Below are 14,900 nucleotides of genomic sequence, written 5' to 3'. Positions count from 1 at the left end.
CTCTTCTCAACTCAGGGACATGATGTTGGAGGTTTGACACCAGCTTTAGTGGGAGCATTTTCCCTGTGAGGACTGGCAAATGCTACAAGTCAGGACTTCCCTTCTTCCCTCCCAGACACTTGCTTGTTCAACATTTACCAGCACACTACAGATCCTGAAAAATTGTTTCTGTTAAATGACTATTTCCTATGAAAATAGAATGCGGCCCTTAGGTGGGGAAAGGGGAAGGGAGAAAGATCTTCCTATCATGAGAAAATTAGGGAAGGAAATGTAATTAAATTGGTATTACTGTTCCAGTGACTTCTCATATCAGAAAGGTGGTCATGGCGGTAAACAGTTCTGTCACCAATTAGTTACTGCAAATCAAGCCAACCCCAGTTTAGCCTCCCCTCATCTGCCTTTCTACAGCCTTGATTTTGGTGTCTACAAAAACTGAACCTCTCTGAGACATCCCAGTCTATGAAATAAGAAAAAGATAATGAACGGCCTTTTACTTTCTCAGAGCTTTGGATGAATCAAACTAATTCATACATTTGAAAGTATTTGAAAACTATGAAAAACTATGAACTATAATAAGGTATAGGTATGCTTATAAATAAGGTATGCTTATAAATGCCTATCATATCACAAAGACCATGGATACCTTGTAAGGCAAAATTAGAACCAAATGTGTTCATATTCATCACATATTAATATTGCATTAGTTATGAAAACATTTTTAGCCACAAAGAAAAATGTAATTTTGTCTAGAAATAAGATTTTAATAAAAATGCTTGCAAAACCCCAAAGCCTGAATTTTCTCCCTCTGTTTAACAGATCGTGATGTCATCAATCCACCCACTGATTGTTTCTGGAAGTCGTAATTAGTAAAATGCTGTAAAATGTGTGCAGGTTCCAAATACCTGAAGTTACACAAGGATCCGCAAAAGACGATTCCAGTGAGTGAGTCTCCATGTCCCGACCTTCTTTGTCTGGACTCAGCTGACCCGTGGCTACAAGAACCCCCTCTTTAACTTCAGGGCCATCTTCTTGTGATAAACTCTCAGTCCCTATGAATACAGCATGAGACTGTAAACAATAGTGCAATGCAAGTTTTTATAGAGTCTGCATAACTGTGATTGCTATCCTGAAAACAAAACAGGAGTTCCTAATAGGCATTTACCTGCATAGACTGAAGTACTTTGAAATTCTAAACAGAACGTAAATTGTACGGTAATGCAAGTTTCTACACAATATAAATAGCTGTTATTGTTATTGTGAAAACCAAGTGGAAGTTTCTAGGAGAAATTTGCCAGAATATACTTTCATACTTTGACATTTTGAAAAGCGAGGAACATATTTTTTGTTATGATACAGTATTTCTATTTTTAATGTGGACACAGTGAGTAATTCTTTTGTAATGGTTAAATTTTATCTAGAAAGACAGTAAAATAAGTATTATGCTAGTCACAAAAAGAGCATGATGATGTCCTAGCTGACCATTACTGGTAGGAGGTAAGCCACGGATGCAGTGATACAAAGTTATATTTAAGGCTGAATTATGAAAATGCAAATTTGGTGGTGGTTTTCTTTAGCTTGCGCTCTTGCCATTTTGTTCCCTCGCTATGTGTTCTATATGAGATGTACATATGCTTTAATGTCAGCCTAAATTCATGTATTTTGGATATCTGGAGATTTTTTAGGAATTCAATGAAATATTCTGTATCCCTCCCTTCTCTTTCCCTCCATTTCTCCCAACTGCCTTTCTTCCTTCCTTCAACCAACATGTTTTGAGTGTTTTCTTAAGGGACTACGTGAGCTACAAAGAAAAATCAAGTTTCTGTCCTCTTGAAGCTACAATCTATCAGCGAAGACTGATCCCATAAATAAAATTGCTTAAAGTATCGTTTTGGATTAGCCCATCTTAAAGAAAGTATGTCTGCGTGTGGAGAATTTCCTAAAGAAAATTGTTGTGACTTTGGACTCTGTTAGATGACTTGGCAATGTCTGCAGGTACACATTTTGTTTGGGGTTCATAATCATAATAATCAATTTATTTTACACTTATCATATAAGTACGATAGAAGTGTTGAATCATTTAATCCTCAAAGTAGCCCTAGGTAATAGGTAATAGTATTCTACCCATTGCACAGAGGAGTAAACTGAGGCACAGAGAGGGCAAGGACTTGCTCTAGAGTTACACATCGAGGGAAGTAAAAGAGCCAGGATTCAAGAAGCATCAGGATCTGTAGCCTAGGCTGCTCTAACAGTCAGCTCAGGCCACAATAACAAAATACCATAGACTGAATGACGTAAGCAAGAGAATTTTACTTTCGCATAGTGCTGGAGATCGGAAGTCCTAGATCAATGTGCCAACAAGGCTGGTGTCTGCTGTGAGTTTTGCAGCAGGCCGCCTTCTCACTGTGTCCTCACATGGTGGAGAAAGAGACAGAGATCTCTTCTTACAAAGCCACAGTCCTATCAGATTACGGCTCACCCTTCTCTCTTCATTTAACCTTAATTACCTCCTTGGAGGCCCTATCCATAGAAACAGTCACATTAGAGATTGGGGCTTCAATATATGGATTTTGGGGAAACACAATTTCATCCATAGCAGCTCCTCACCACAAGAATAGTCACAGCGAACGTTACTCTGGTCATTAAGGCCAGAAAAATGCTTAGATTCCCATCCAAAGAGGTACAGTTCAGCAAACAAAACTTAAAGCCCAACTCCTCTGATTGGATGTTCTGAGGAAATGAAAAACTAAGCCCTACTTTTTGGAGTGAGTTGATCAGGAGCAACCTGCCTGCAGTCGGGGTGTTGAGATACTGCACAAATGTTGCCCCAGCCAGGGATTGGTGTTGTCCTTTCAACCCTCAGAGGAAGCTCGGTGACCCCTTCGCATGCTGCCCCCTGCCCTCACGGAAGCCCTCATATCTGGGTCAACATGCGTCACCACTTGCAGTGGTCGAATGAAGGAGAAGCCCCAACCACGAGAGGGCCTGGCTGTGGGACCAATGAGGGAGGAAGGGGGGATGGATAGCTGGTGCCACGATTTTCTTTTCACAAGGCCTTTCCCCCTTTTACAAAGGGCGTGGCCCTGACCAGCCAAGATATGTGCGTGGGTTTAGTCCCTAAGCCATTCTGAAACAGACACATAAAGACCTCATAACAACACAAAGTCATGGCACGCAGTAAAGAAAGGTAAGAGGAAGGCATGAGAACACCAGGTGTACGTGACAAGGTGTTAACGATGTAGCTATTACCTGGGATTTACTAGATTTACCCACATTACTCTTGTTCAAAGAATTGTAATTTTTAAAATTACACTACCCTTCTAGCAAAGCTTTTGTCTAGAGGAACTTAAAAATATTTTAGAAAGAAATATGGCCAGACATGTTGTCTACATCAGGGGAATCTAGAAGACACTTTGGAGCAGATCTTCTAGACTCCATCCTAAACAGGAAGCCACTGAACACAACTGTAAAATGGGTAGGTACCATCAAATGTGAGGGATGGATATGACAAGGTCTTGTGACCCAAAAGGCTACCCTTTCTAATATCACTTGATACACTGAGACCAATATTTCCCAGGGAACAAACAAACAAATGTAGACTGCAGCCACTTTCTCTTTGAAATTTAAGCCCTTGAATGTTTGTCATGGATGGAAATGGTTCCATGAGGTCCTGAAAGGGAACTCATCATGGATGTGTGCGTGTCTGTCTGCCTATCTCTGTGTATATACATACATACAACAGATATATATATACACAGATATATACACATGTATATACGTGTGTGTGTGTGTGTGTGTGTATTTGTAACTACTGGGCAAAATCAAGCTATTTTATAAATAATATAGAATAAAAATATAATATGTTGTTTATTCTAATAATTGAGTATCTGTTTTTATTCCACACAAACAACTTAGAAAAGTGTGTACTGTGTATCTTATTCCATTAGAAAGGCATATGTGGTGATAGGAACTTTGCGTGCCTCATTTAAGTCCACATCTATGTCACCTAGAACAGTGTCTCACACTCATTCCATGTTAACTGAACAAATGATGGAATGACTGGATTAACAGAAAAAGTCAAGTAGGCCTGAAGTGACTCTAATCTATTTAAATCATTCATTACCAATTAGCTTTTGATTTATCTTACATATGAGATTTTTTAAAACATAAGATCCACACCCTGAAAAGAAAAATAAGATGGTAGTTTACATTAGATTTAGAAATAATATATGTGCAAGGGCTCTAAAATGTTACTTTTTTTTTTTTTAATTTTTTTTTTTCAACGTTTATTTATTTTTGGGACAGAGAGAGACAGAGCATGAACGGGGGAGGGGCAGAGAGAGAGGGAGACACAGAACCGGAAACAGGCTCCAGGCTCTGAGCCATCAGCCCAGAGCCTGACGCGGGGCTCGAACTCACGGACCGCGAGATCGTGACCTGGCTGAAGTCGGACGCTTAACCGACTGCACCACCCAGGCGCCCCTAAAATGTTACTTTTATTGTCATATTTGAAGGATCGAAGAAACAGGAATTAATTTGAGATACGCTGGTAATTACTAACCTTTTAACAAATATTTAATAAATTCCTTAAAAATTGATATAAATGTCCAGAAGACTATCCAGCAGAGTTGTAATAGCCACTAAAATACTTTCTTCCAATTTATTGGTTTTCTAATCAATGTATCAATTATTTTGAGTAAAACTTCTAGGTAATCACTGTGTTTCCAATATAGGATGGGTCATAGAAACAGTGTTAGACTAGTGGTCAGCTGCCAATATTCTAGCCCACTCGGCTGAGTTTTGTGACCTTTGGTAAGTTTATTTCTTCCCAGGCAACAGTTTCCTCATTTGTAAAGGGGGAAAAAAAATAGATGATCTCTCAAATTGCTTCCAGTTTTGAAATTTCGATTCTATCTTAGTGCTTAGTGTTGTGTCTACACTCTTCATTAAACTCTCAATCACTAGGAAAAATGTAAACTCTTTCTTAGTAAAATAAGATACCTGCATTGCTTCCAAAGCAAGTGGTGCCTGTTAGCTCCTCGACAAGGGCATAGTTTTCTGTTTGACGCAAAACAGTCAGAAATGCAGAAAACCAGTTTTCTTTCTGCACAATCCTTTTCAGTAGCTCTCTTACACCTGATTCATTTCCATTGCTTTCTGCAGCAGAAATCTGTTTTAAGGGAAAAGGAGGATAAAAAGAAAAAACATCTTTTTTTTGCATTTTTATTTTATTTTTTTATTCTAAAATTTACTTTTTTAAAAAAATATAATTTATTGTCAAGTTGGCTAACATACAGTGTATACAGTGTGCTCTTAGCCTCAGGAGTAGATTCTCATGATTCATCACTTACACAAAACACCCAGTGCTCATCCAAGCCAGTGCCCTCCTCAATGCCCATCCCACAATTTCCCTGCCTTCCCCACCCCAACAACCCTCAGTTTGTTCTCTGTATTTAACAGTCTCTTATAGTTTGCTTCCCTCTCTGTAATTATTTTTTCTTTCCCTTCCCCCATGGTCTTCTGTTAAGTTTCTCAACTTCCACAAATGAGTGAAAACATATGATATCTGTCTTTGTCTGACTGACCTATTTCATTTAGCATAATACCTTCTACTTCCATCCATGTTGTTGCCAATGGCAAGATTTCATTCTTTTTCATTGCCGAGTAGTATTCCATTGTATATGTATACCGTATCTTCTATGCTCATGGATTAGAAGAACAAATATTGTTAAAATGTCGATACTACCCAAAGCAATCTACATGTTCAATGCAATCCCAATAAAAATAGCACCATCATTCTTCTCAGAGCTAGAGCAGAGAATCCTAAAATTTGGCCCCATATAGCCAAAGTAATGCTGAAAAAGAAAACCAAAGCTGGAGGCATCACAATCCCAGACTTTAGCCTGTACTACAAAGCTGTAATCATCAAGACAGTATGGTATTGGCACAAAAACAGACACATAGACCAATGGAATACAACAGAGAACCCAGAATTGGACCCACAAATGTATGGCCAACTAATCTTTGACAAAGCAGGAAAGAGTATCCAATGAAAAAATGTCTCTTTAGCAAATGGTGTTGAGAGAACTGGACAGTTACATGCAGAAGAATGAAACAAGATGATTTTCTTACACCATACACAAAAATAAATTCAAAATAGATGAAAGACCTAAATGTGAGACAGGAAACTGTCAAAATCCTAGAAGAGAAAATAGGCAACCTCTTTGACCTCAGCCACAGAAACTTCTTATGTGACATGTCTCCAAGGGAAATAAAAGCAACAATGAGCTACTGGGACCTCATCAAGTTAAAAGCTTCTGCACAGCAAAGGAAATAATCACCAAAACCAAAAGGCAACCAATGGAATGGGAGAAGATATTTGCAAACGACATATCAGATAAAGGTTTAGTATCCAAAATCTATAAAGAACTCATCAAACTCAACACCCAAAAAACAAATAATCCAGTGAAGACACGGGCAGAAGACATGAATAGACACTCTTCCAAAGAAGACATCCAAATGGCAACAGACACATGAAAAGATGCTCAACATCACTCATCATCAGGGAAATACAAATCAAAATCACAATAAGATGCCACCTCACACCAGTCAGAGTGGCTAAAATTAACAACTCAGGAAACAACAGATGTTGGTAAGGATGTGGAGAAAGGGGAACTCTTGCATTGTTGGTGGAAATGCAAACTGGTGCACTACTCTGGAAAACAGTATGGAGGTTCCTCAAAAAATTAAAAATAGAATCACCCTAAGACCCAGAAATACCACTACTAGGAATTTATCCAAAGGATACAGGAGTGCTGATTCACAGGGACACATGTAACCCAACGTTTATAGCAGTGTTATCAACATTAACCAAATTATGGAAAGAGCCCAAATGTCCATCAACCGATGAGTGGATAAAAAGAACAAACATCTTCTGAACAATTTTAAACAATGTTTAAACATTGTTTAATAAGTGAGCAATTAAGCATCAGTGTTAATAAAGGCTTATATTCAAATATGAGAGAAAAGACGAATGTCACTTGTAGCAACTCTGGATTGTAGCGGGGAGCAAATCTCTGGGCCAAGCCCCCTTAAAACTATGCACCATTTTTAAAGCCACTGAGATATTCAAAACTGACGCTTAGGAAATAAATGTTTTACCTCAACCATTCTGAACAAGGGGTGCAGGAGAAAGTGTCTTTAATTTCTAGTTCTGCTATGTCTATTTGCATTAATTTATTTCGGTATATCCAGGGCTTGCTATTTCTTTTAAACCCATGGAGTCTATAAATAGGAAACCAAATATTGCTTGGCTATCACTACTATGAAGGAATTACTATCACAAGACTTATATTCTTGCTAACTTAATATCTGTAATATGTACTCGACTATAATATTTTTCCTAAATTTGTGTTTATTTAGTATTATGAGACAAAGGGATTTGTGCACACATTCCTTTCTTAAAGTATGGGGCAGAATTATTTCTATATCTATTCATTACAACCTTTAGCCTTCCTTTAATGTCTCTTTTAGATTAAACCAGCAAATCTTTTTAAGTGTGGATCATTCACGTAATCATTATCACAGTGCACTTCCCAGGACTTCACACAGCACCAAACATTTGAAGAAAAGGCTAATACAAGCCACATTTAGACCAGAAAGAAATTAGACACCACACCATCAGCTTGCTGTGCCGTGAGGCCAGCCACATCAGCTCTCTGGGCCTCAGTTTCTGCATGTGCAAAACAAGGCAACTGAAAAGAAATGTCGTGGCTTCTTCACCCAACCTGCACATTAGACACACCTGGGGAGCTTTAAAAAAACACTCATGCCTGGGATCTACCCTCCCTCCCAAAGATTCTGACTTGTTTTGTCTGTGTGGGGAAGCCAAAACGTTTTTTAAGGATCTCTCACTTCTAATTAGCGGCTTCGATGAGAAATACTGACTTACCTACTCTCAAAGGCCCTTCTGAACATTTGTCCACTTTCTACATGTATAATCTGGGTTGATTAGCTAGATTAATTGTTTCTTATTAAATTTGTGTATTTTCTAGTCCTATAAGTATGTCCCATAACCTTTTAGTGTCAGGTATTAGTTTGCATTTTTGAAACAGTGTCTGACACAAATTCAGTGTTAGTTATTATTATGGATGACTGAAGAAAGCATCTACCTGTATAAACACTTCACCAGGGGCACTACTTAGTAGAGAAGTGTACAGCATAATTTCTACCCATTGGGTATGTTAGTCTTAATTAGAGAATACTTACTAATGTTATTATAAAGCGTTTGTATATATTAACCCAGAAATCCTGAAGAAGGAGCCAACATTAACCCATTTTACAGATCAGAAATCCAAGGCACAGAAAAATCCAGTTACCTTTCCGGAGCCACAAAGCTAGTTAAATGGCAGAGGTAGAATTTTATCCCAGGCAATTGGTTTCAGAGGCCAAATACTGCCTTCCTGAACTCTAATTATACTTACTAATCCTCTCCAACTTTAAGCACATTTTCCAGCAAGAAATGGTTAAGATGACTACTGGATTTAATTAAATTTAGGTGATTTCAGTCCATCTCCCCCAGAGCATTTTCTAAGCAGATTCTTGCTCATTTCCTACCTTTTCTCTAACTTCATTAATCTCCTATTAGAAACATTTCTTCTATGTTGTTTGTAAATGTCTTTATTATTATTTGCTAATTTAATAATAGTTGCTAAAGATACTAAGTAAGACTGGTTTAAGCAAACTTCTTTTAGGGGCACATGGGTGGCTCAGTCAGTTGAGCAACTGAAACTTGGTTTCAGCTTAGGTCAGGATCTCATGGTTCGTGAGTTCAAGCCCCACATCCGGCTTCACACTATCATAGTGTGGAGCCTGCTCAGGATTCTCTCTCCCTCTCTCTCTCTCTCTCTCTCTGCCCCTCCCGTGTGTGCTCTCTCTCAAAATAAATAAACTAAAAAAAATTTTTCTAGAGCACCTTCTTTTAACTCAACCATTCCTATTTCTAATTACCCCACTCTTTAATCAGCTTTAAATCCATCTGACAGAAGTAATCAGAAAGCATTTCTCTAAAAACAGCAAGTGAGGCACTGTAATGAATATTCTTACTAAAAATCTACGTATATTATAGGTTTTCTTCCACTCTTAATCAGTTAAGTTGATATTAACTGTAGAATTACATTTGTCAAGCTTGTTTTGTCCTTATTGAGTTCAGGCAGTTGAAGATCATTATGCCATTATTTCCTGCAAGTATTTATATTATTTGAATATGGAACTACATATAACACCTGTGCAATTTTAGCAGCTTCATCAAGATCCTGAGTTTTTAAGAAGTTTTCTAAGTTTGGGTGCTAGAAAGTAGATCAATTCCCTTTGAAGCAGTCATATATAAATATATATATATAATAATAATAAATAATATATAAATAATAAATAAATATAAATATATATAATATATATAAGCATATATATAAACATATATATATATATATAAGCATATATATAAACATATATATATATATATATATATAACTTAATTTGTCCTCCTAAATCATACTAAAGACATTAGATTCCAATATTAAGTTTGATTATGGAAACTCTTGGAAAGATATTTAGACTTGAGACTTCAACAGGACATGTAGTGATTCTCACTCATGTTCTTCCCCCAGTGAACACTTTCTCTGAATATGTAGTTTAAAATAGCTATGGATACACTGCTAACTAATTTATAAAATAAATATGAATTTGTGGGTAATACAATTATATGCTTTCACATTCTAAATTCTTTCATCTATGTTTTTTCTTTCCAACAGAAATCAGGAGAGAAAACAGTGATACTTTTCATTAAACACTGGCTTGCCAACACAATTGTAAAGTTTGACAAAAATGTTTTCTCTCTTTCATAAAAACCTTAGAGAGCTATTTAAATATAATGGTAATTTTTTTTTAACACAGCAGACCTTAGCTCTCACACCAGTAAATCAGAAGGCAAAACTCATATGTTAAAAGCAAAGAATTTTTAAAAGCTAGTTCCCCATAAAAACTTAATGTGTTTCTAAATGAATATCTATCATCACATTGCCATAACTAATTTCTTACTAGTGTAGTATTTTTTCTTGCTAATAAAATCCATAAGCATCAGAATTTGCCTGACAATACAGTAAGCTGGGAGAGACGGACTCAGGTCTTTGGCGGTCACGTAAGGACAACTGGACTCGGTTTCTAGCTGCACTCATCACAGTATCTCTGGATCTCCTATGTAAATGAGACGTATATGGGGTCTTCCTGAACTATGGATGTTTACTGCTTTGAGCTGGCCAGGATTGGAACATGCACCTCTCTTCAGGTGTTCGGACTGCTATTAAGACACTATGGAAATGTTTATATTATCACCTCTTTTCCAAAATTCATGGCTGTCTAAGTCAATGGATGTGCCAAGAGGTCACTAAGCATCCTTAAAAAAAGCAGGTCAGTACAGGGGCACTCCCTTTCTATTAGGGATCGTTACATTACAATGATCTATGAAGTGATTCTTATATTTATTATTGGGCCTCCAGTATTTACAAGAGTGCCTTGCGCACACTAGACATTCTTTAACTATTTATTAGATGAATACTGATCCACACTACAACATAGGCTCCATGAAAGCAGAGACAATATCCGCATTATTATCCAGTCTTTTTACCACTAGCATGGTGCCTGGCACAAGACGTCACTCTATAAATTTAAACCGAATGAATGAATAATCAATCCTTTAAATAAGTTTCTTTGAGTACTTGCTGGACACAAAACTAAATCTAGGATCATTTCTGGAGACTCTGATGTCTGGGGCCAGGGGCTGCAGGGATGGACATGAGAATCATGAACTAAAATGCCAGACCAAGTAGGAAAATAATTAAACTAATTTTTAGAAGTCCTGACTTCTTACTCAAATACTACTTTAAGCTGTCACAGAAGCAAGCTTGGGGATCTGGTGTCCATCATCCATCCGTTTCCAAATGCCTGGCAAAGCACTTCATGACGTCATGTGTTCTCATCCCTTATCCTTTATTCCAGACAACTGTTTGGAAATAAAACCAATCAGTCAATGAATTCTTATCGAGTACCAATTCTATACCTAGCCTTAGCTAGATTTCTAGAGGTGAAAGACATAGCTTTTGCTTGGAATCACAGTTTAATCCAGGGAATTTAAGCATATCTGAGCTTCAATGTAGGGGATTTACGTACGTCTCTGAAACTTTATTTTTTTTAATTTTTTTAAATCTTTTTTTAAAATTTATTTTAATGTTTTATTTATTTTTGATACAGAGAGAGACAGAGTATGAACAGGGGAGGGTCAGAGAGAGGGAAACACAGAATCCAAAGCAAGCTCCAGGCTCTGAGCTGTCAGCACAGAGCCCAACGCGGGGCTCGAACTCACGGACCGTGAGATCATGACCTGAGCCGAAGTCGGACGCTTAACCGACTGAGCCACCCAGGAGCCCCAAGTCTCTGAAACTTTAAATTCACAGGCAAATGTACCCAAATGAATGATGATAGAAGTCATCATCATCATATCAAAACAACTCTTGATAAGACTTTTTTCATAAACATGATTTCTCATTTGCATTCACTAAAATATTATGAGTGAGAGGAGACATGATTATGTCCATTTTCATGGGTAAATTTAGGATCAAGGAACTTAAATAACTTGACCCAAAGTAACACACATATAGTAAGAAACAAACATAGATTTGAGATGGGAATGGTTTTCCCATTCCAAATTCTTCATGTTTTTCCCCAGTATGCTTTGCTGTTTTGAGATAAATGGTGATCAATGATCCCCATATCAACATAGATTCCTCTAACCCTAAAGCTTCTTTTCCACTGTCATCAATAGTTTAGTTTTGAGACTGATGACACATTAAAATGATGTGTACAAAGACGATTCCAGAATCTCACAGAGACACTACTCCTCCTTAGAAAGCCTCAAATGCATAGCTCCTCCATCTTTCGGAGCCTCTTTTGAAATATGAATTTGAGGGAGAGTTTGGGTTGCTTTGGCTTTAACTGCCACCCAGTACACAAATGTCCCTTTAGTCTACATCTTCTTTGTGTCAAATCCCAAGCTTTACTGCTAGCTGCCTCCAAGCTTGCCAGAATCAAGAACTTGGATAAAATCTAGCTGGCGGAAATTCAATCCAGGCAAGACAAAAGTGATGCTGATAGGCAGAAGTATTTAGAGTAAATAAGGAGAAGTGCTGTTTCGCTGGCAATCGGGACATCATACCCACCAAACATAAACAGCTTTGTGGTGTTACTGGACTCTGTTGCTTCTGGACTTCCTAACAGCTACTGTGGCTGGAAATGCCATCTTCCATCTCCAGCTGGCTTGAAGGCTGCATACTGTCTTCCAAATTAAGATTCTGCCACAGTGATGTACACATTTGTCATATCCAGCTGGACTACTAGAATGCGTTCTAGCTGGTTCTCAATACACAAAACTACATAAACGTTACAGACAACAGTGTAAAGTAATTTACTTGTTGGGAAAACCAGCCATCAAAATTAGATGCATGCCTGGGTCTTTGGACAGGCCCTATGGCTGTCACGTCTACAAAGGAACACTAACTTTAGTCACTAAAGACCAAGTTACATCACTGGCTCATGTGAGGCCAATGCCTGAGCTTTGTAATGAAGATACAAATAACTGATGAATCTAAAAGGAAGGAAGGAAGGAAGGAAGGAGGAAAGAGAAAGAAAGAAGGAAAGAAAGAAAGAAAGAAAGAAAGAAAGAAAGAAAGAAAGAGGGAGAAACCTTGTTCATTGGGAAACAATGAACAATGAAACATTACATTAAATGTAAAGTTCCCTGTAAAATTCACCCTGTCAAAATGCCACCTAAAAAATCTACTACTTCTTTGCTAATACGAAAAACTGCAATTGCAAAATAAAATGTTTTATTTTGCAATGAATTATCTGCCACTTTTGATTCCCAGAGAATGTCATAACTTATAACTTTGATTAAAGAAAAAAAGTGTGTGTGTGTGTGTGTGTGTGCGCGCGCGCGTCGTAATTTCTCCACTTGGACCAAGATTGAATGGCATAATGTAAAATATAGACCAAAAATAGGCATTTTTTACCTGTAAAGTCCAGATAATAAGTACTGCAATTTTGTGAGCTGTATGATCTCTGTTTAACTACTCTTAAAAAGTGCAGAAGCTGTCCTAGCATGTAAATGAACATGGCAGTGTTCCAGGAAAACTTTCTTTATCAACACTGAAAATTTAAAAATGTAAAAACCATGCTTAGTTTTTGGGTCTGCAAAAACCAGTAATAGACTGGACTCAGCCCATGGGTCCATTCTATGGACTATATAAACTAAGACATATACTTGCACACCACCAGGAAGTAGGTCCTTAGCTCTGCCGCTGCTTTCCTGGAACACCTGGGGCAAGTTATTAACCTACCTCAGTTTTATCATCTGTAAAACAAAATTAATAATCTAAAAAATCTTTTTTTTAAAGTTTATTTATTTTGAGAGAGAAAGAACGAGCAGGGGAGGGGCTAGAGAGGAAAAGAGAGAATCCCAAGCAGGTTCTGCACTGCCATCAGAGAGCCCAACACAGGGCTCAATCCCATGAACTGTGAGATCATGACTTGAGCCCACTTCAAGAGTCAAACACTTAACCAACTGAGCCACCCAGGCGCCCCAATAACCTTAAAAGTCATAATGGATTACTGGGAGCATGTACTCTGATATACGTTTTGCACATGATACCAATTGTCTGCAGTAAGTGCTCAATAAATGTTATCTATTAGTATGCATTACTATTTTGGAGTTAGCTCCTCTTTAGCTTATTTTAGTGAAAGGATTAGAAAAAGAGCTTTTCTTATATTTAAGTTTTCAAAATTATGTTTGTAAGTGCCTGACTAGTCTCGAGAATTCTCAAGGAAGGAGGGAACCACATTTACCCAAAGATACCAAAGAACATTTGGAGTGGGGCAAATGAAGGCGCAACCCCGAGTTACAAAATGTCCCTCCACCTGAGAGGACACCTACCCGATTTCTGTCTTCGTTTGTCAACAGTTCCTCCTCCACACACTTATCCAAGACATCTTTAACCAGAATTCTGTCCACCAGGGAGGGCTGAAGGAGGTTCAGCAGCTGGAGACACTCATCATGAGCGTTCTCAGAGGATGGAGAGGGCAAGTCGGTGAGCTCTGGGTTCAGGTAGCGGGCGGCTAAAACGCTGCCTGCTCTCTGAAGGGCCACCACAAATTGTCTAGCCCAGCCCGGGGGCCAGACTCCCTTCTCCAAGGTGCTCAGAAGCAGTTCCGCTGCGTGTATGTTCCCAGCGGTGACGGCCGTCCTCTGAATCTGCTCCTTCAAGTCTGCAGGGAGAAAGGTCAGGTAGTCCAGTACGGGCTCCACCTGGATGTACGTTTTCACTCTGGTCCTGAAACACGAGAGGAGGTAGCAGAAACTCCTGTCTGCGCAATATCCATTCGACATCTTTCGTTCGTGCTCAGAAAAGGGAGGGGGTTCTCCCAAGTAGACCGACGGTTGCTGTTCTCTGCTCAACAGGTGAGAGGTGCGCGCCTTGGCAGCCACAGGGTTCACAGTCAGGTGCCTGACGGCCGGGGTGCGCGCAGGGCCCGCGGGCCGGGGCGCGAGGGCGCGGCCGGTCGCACCCGCGGAGGGGGCGGGTGGGCAGGTGGCCGGGCGCGGGGGCCTAGGGACGCGGCGGCTAGACGCTGCGGACTGGCAAGCGCGCTACCTCCGACTCTCTGCAGTGCTCTCCGGAGATCCGCCAGAGACCCACCGCTGCAAACTCGAGAGGGAGCTTTGAGCCCCGCTTTCCGCCGGGCAGTTCTTGTAGTTTTCCGAACTTCGGTTTCTGTTTCGATTCTCTTCCCCCCCTGCG

General features: G+C 39.0%; 1 protein-coding gene across 2 annotated transcripts in view; it reads right to left on the bottom strand.

The window, feature by feature from the left end:
• IFIH1 (interferon induced with helicase C domain 1) overlaps window positions 1-14,850 on the bottom strand; it is a 57,931-nt gene extending 43,081 nt beyond the window's left edge. Inside the window, exons 1-3 of one of the 2 annotated variants that reach the window (XM_047083418.1) lie at window positions 14,036-14,850; window positions 4,999-5,167; window positions 903-1,049 (exon numbers count right to left, since the gene is read on the bottom strand). In XM_047083418.1, the coding sequence (XP_046939374.1) occupies window positions 903-1,049; window positions 4,999-5,167; window positions 14,036-14,488 (769 nt within the window). In that variant the 5' untranslated portion in view covers window positions 14,489-14,850. The remainder of the gene's footprint in view (window positions 1-902; window positions 1,050-4,998; window positions 5,168-14,035) is intronic. The other variant, XM_047083417.1, reaches the window with a different exon arrangement.
• Between the last annotated feature and the right edge of the window lie 50 nt (window positions 14,851-14,900).

Source organism: Lynx rufus, unplaced genomic scaffold, assembly GCF_022079265.1.
Source record: "Lynx rufus isolate CCGP_SWC_20201006 ecotype Redwood Valley unplaced genomic scaffold, mLynRuf1.p SCAF_2, whole genome shotgun sequence".
NCBI lineage: Eukaryota > Metazoa > Chordata > Mammalia > Carnivora > Felidae > Lynx > Lynx rufus.
The sequence above is the reverse complement of the archived record's forward strand: the minus strand, read 5'-3'. Positions and strand labels throughout refer to the sequence as shown.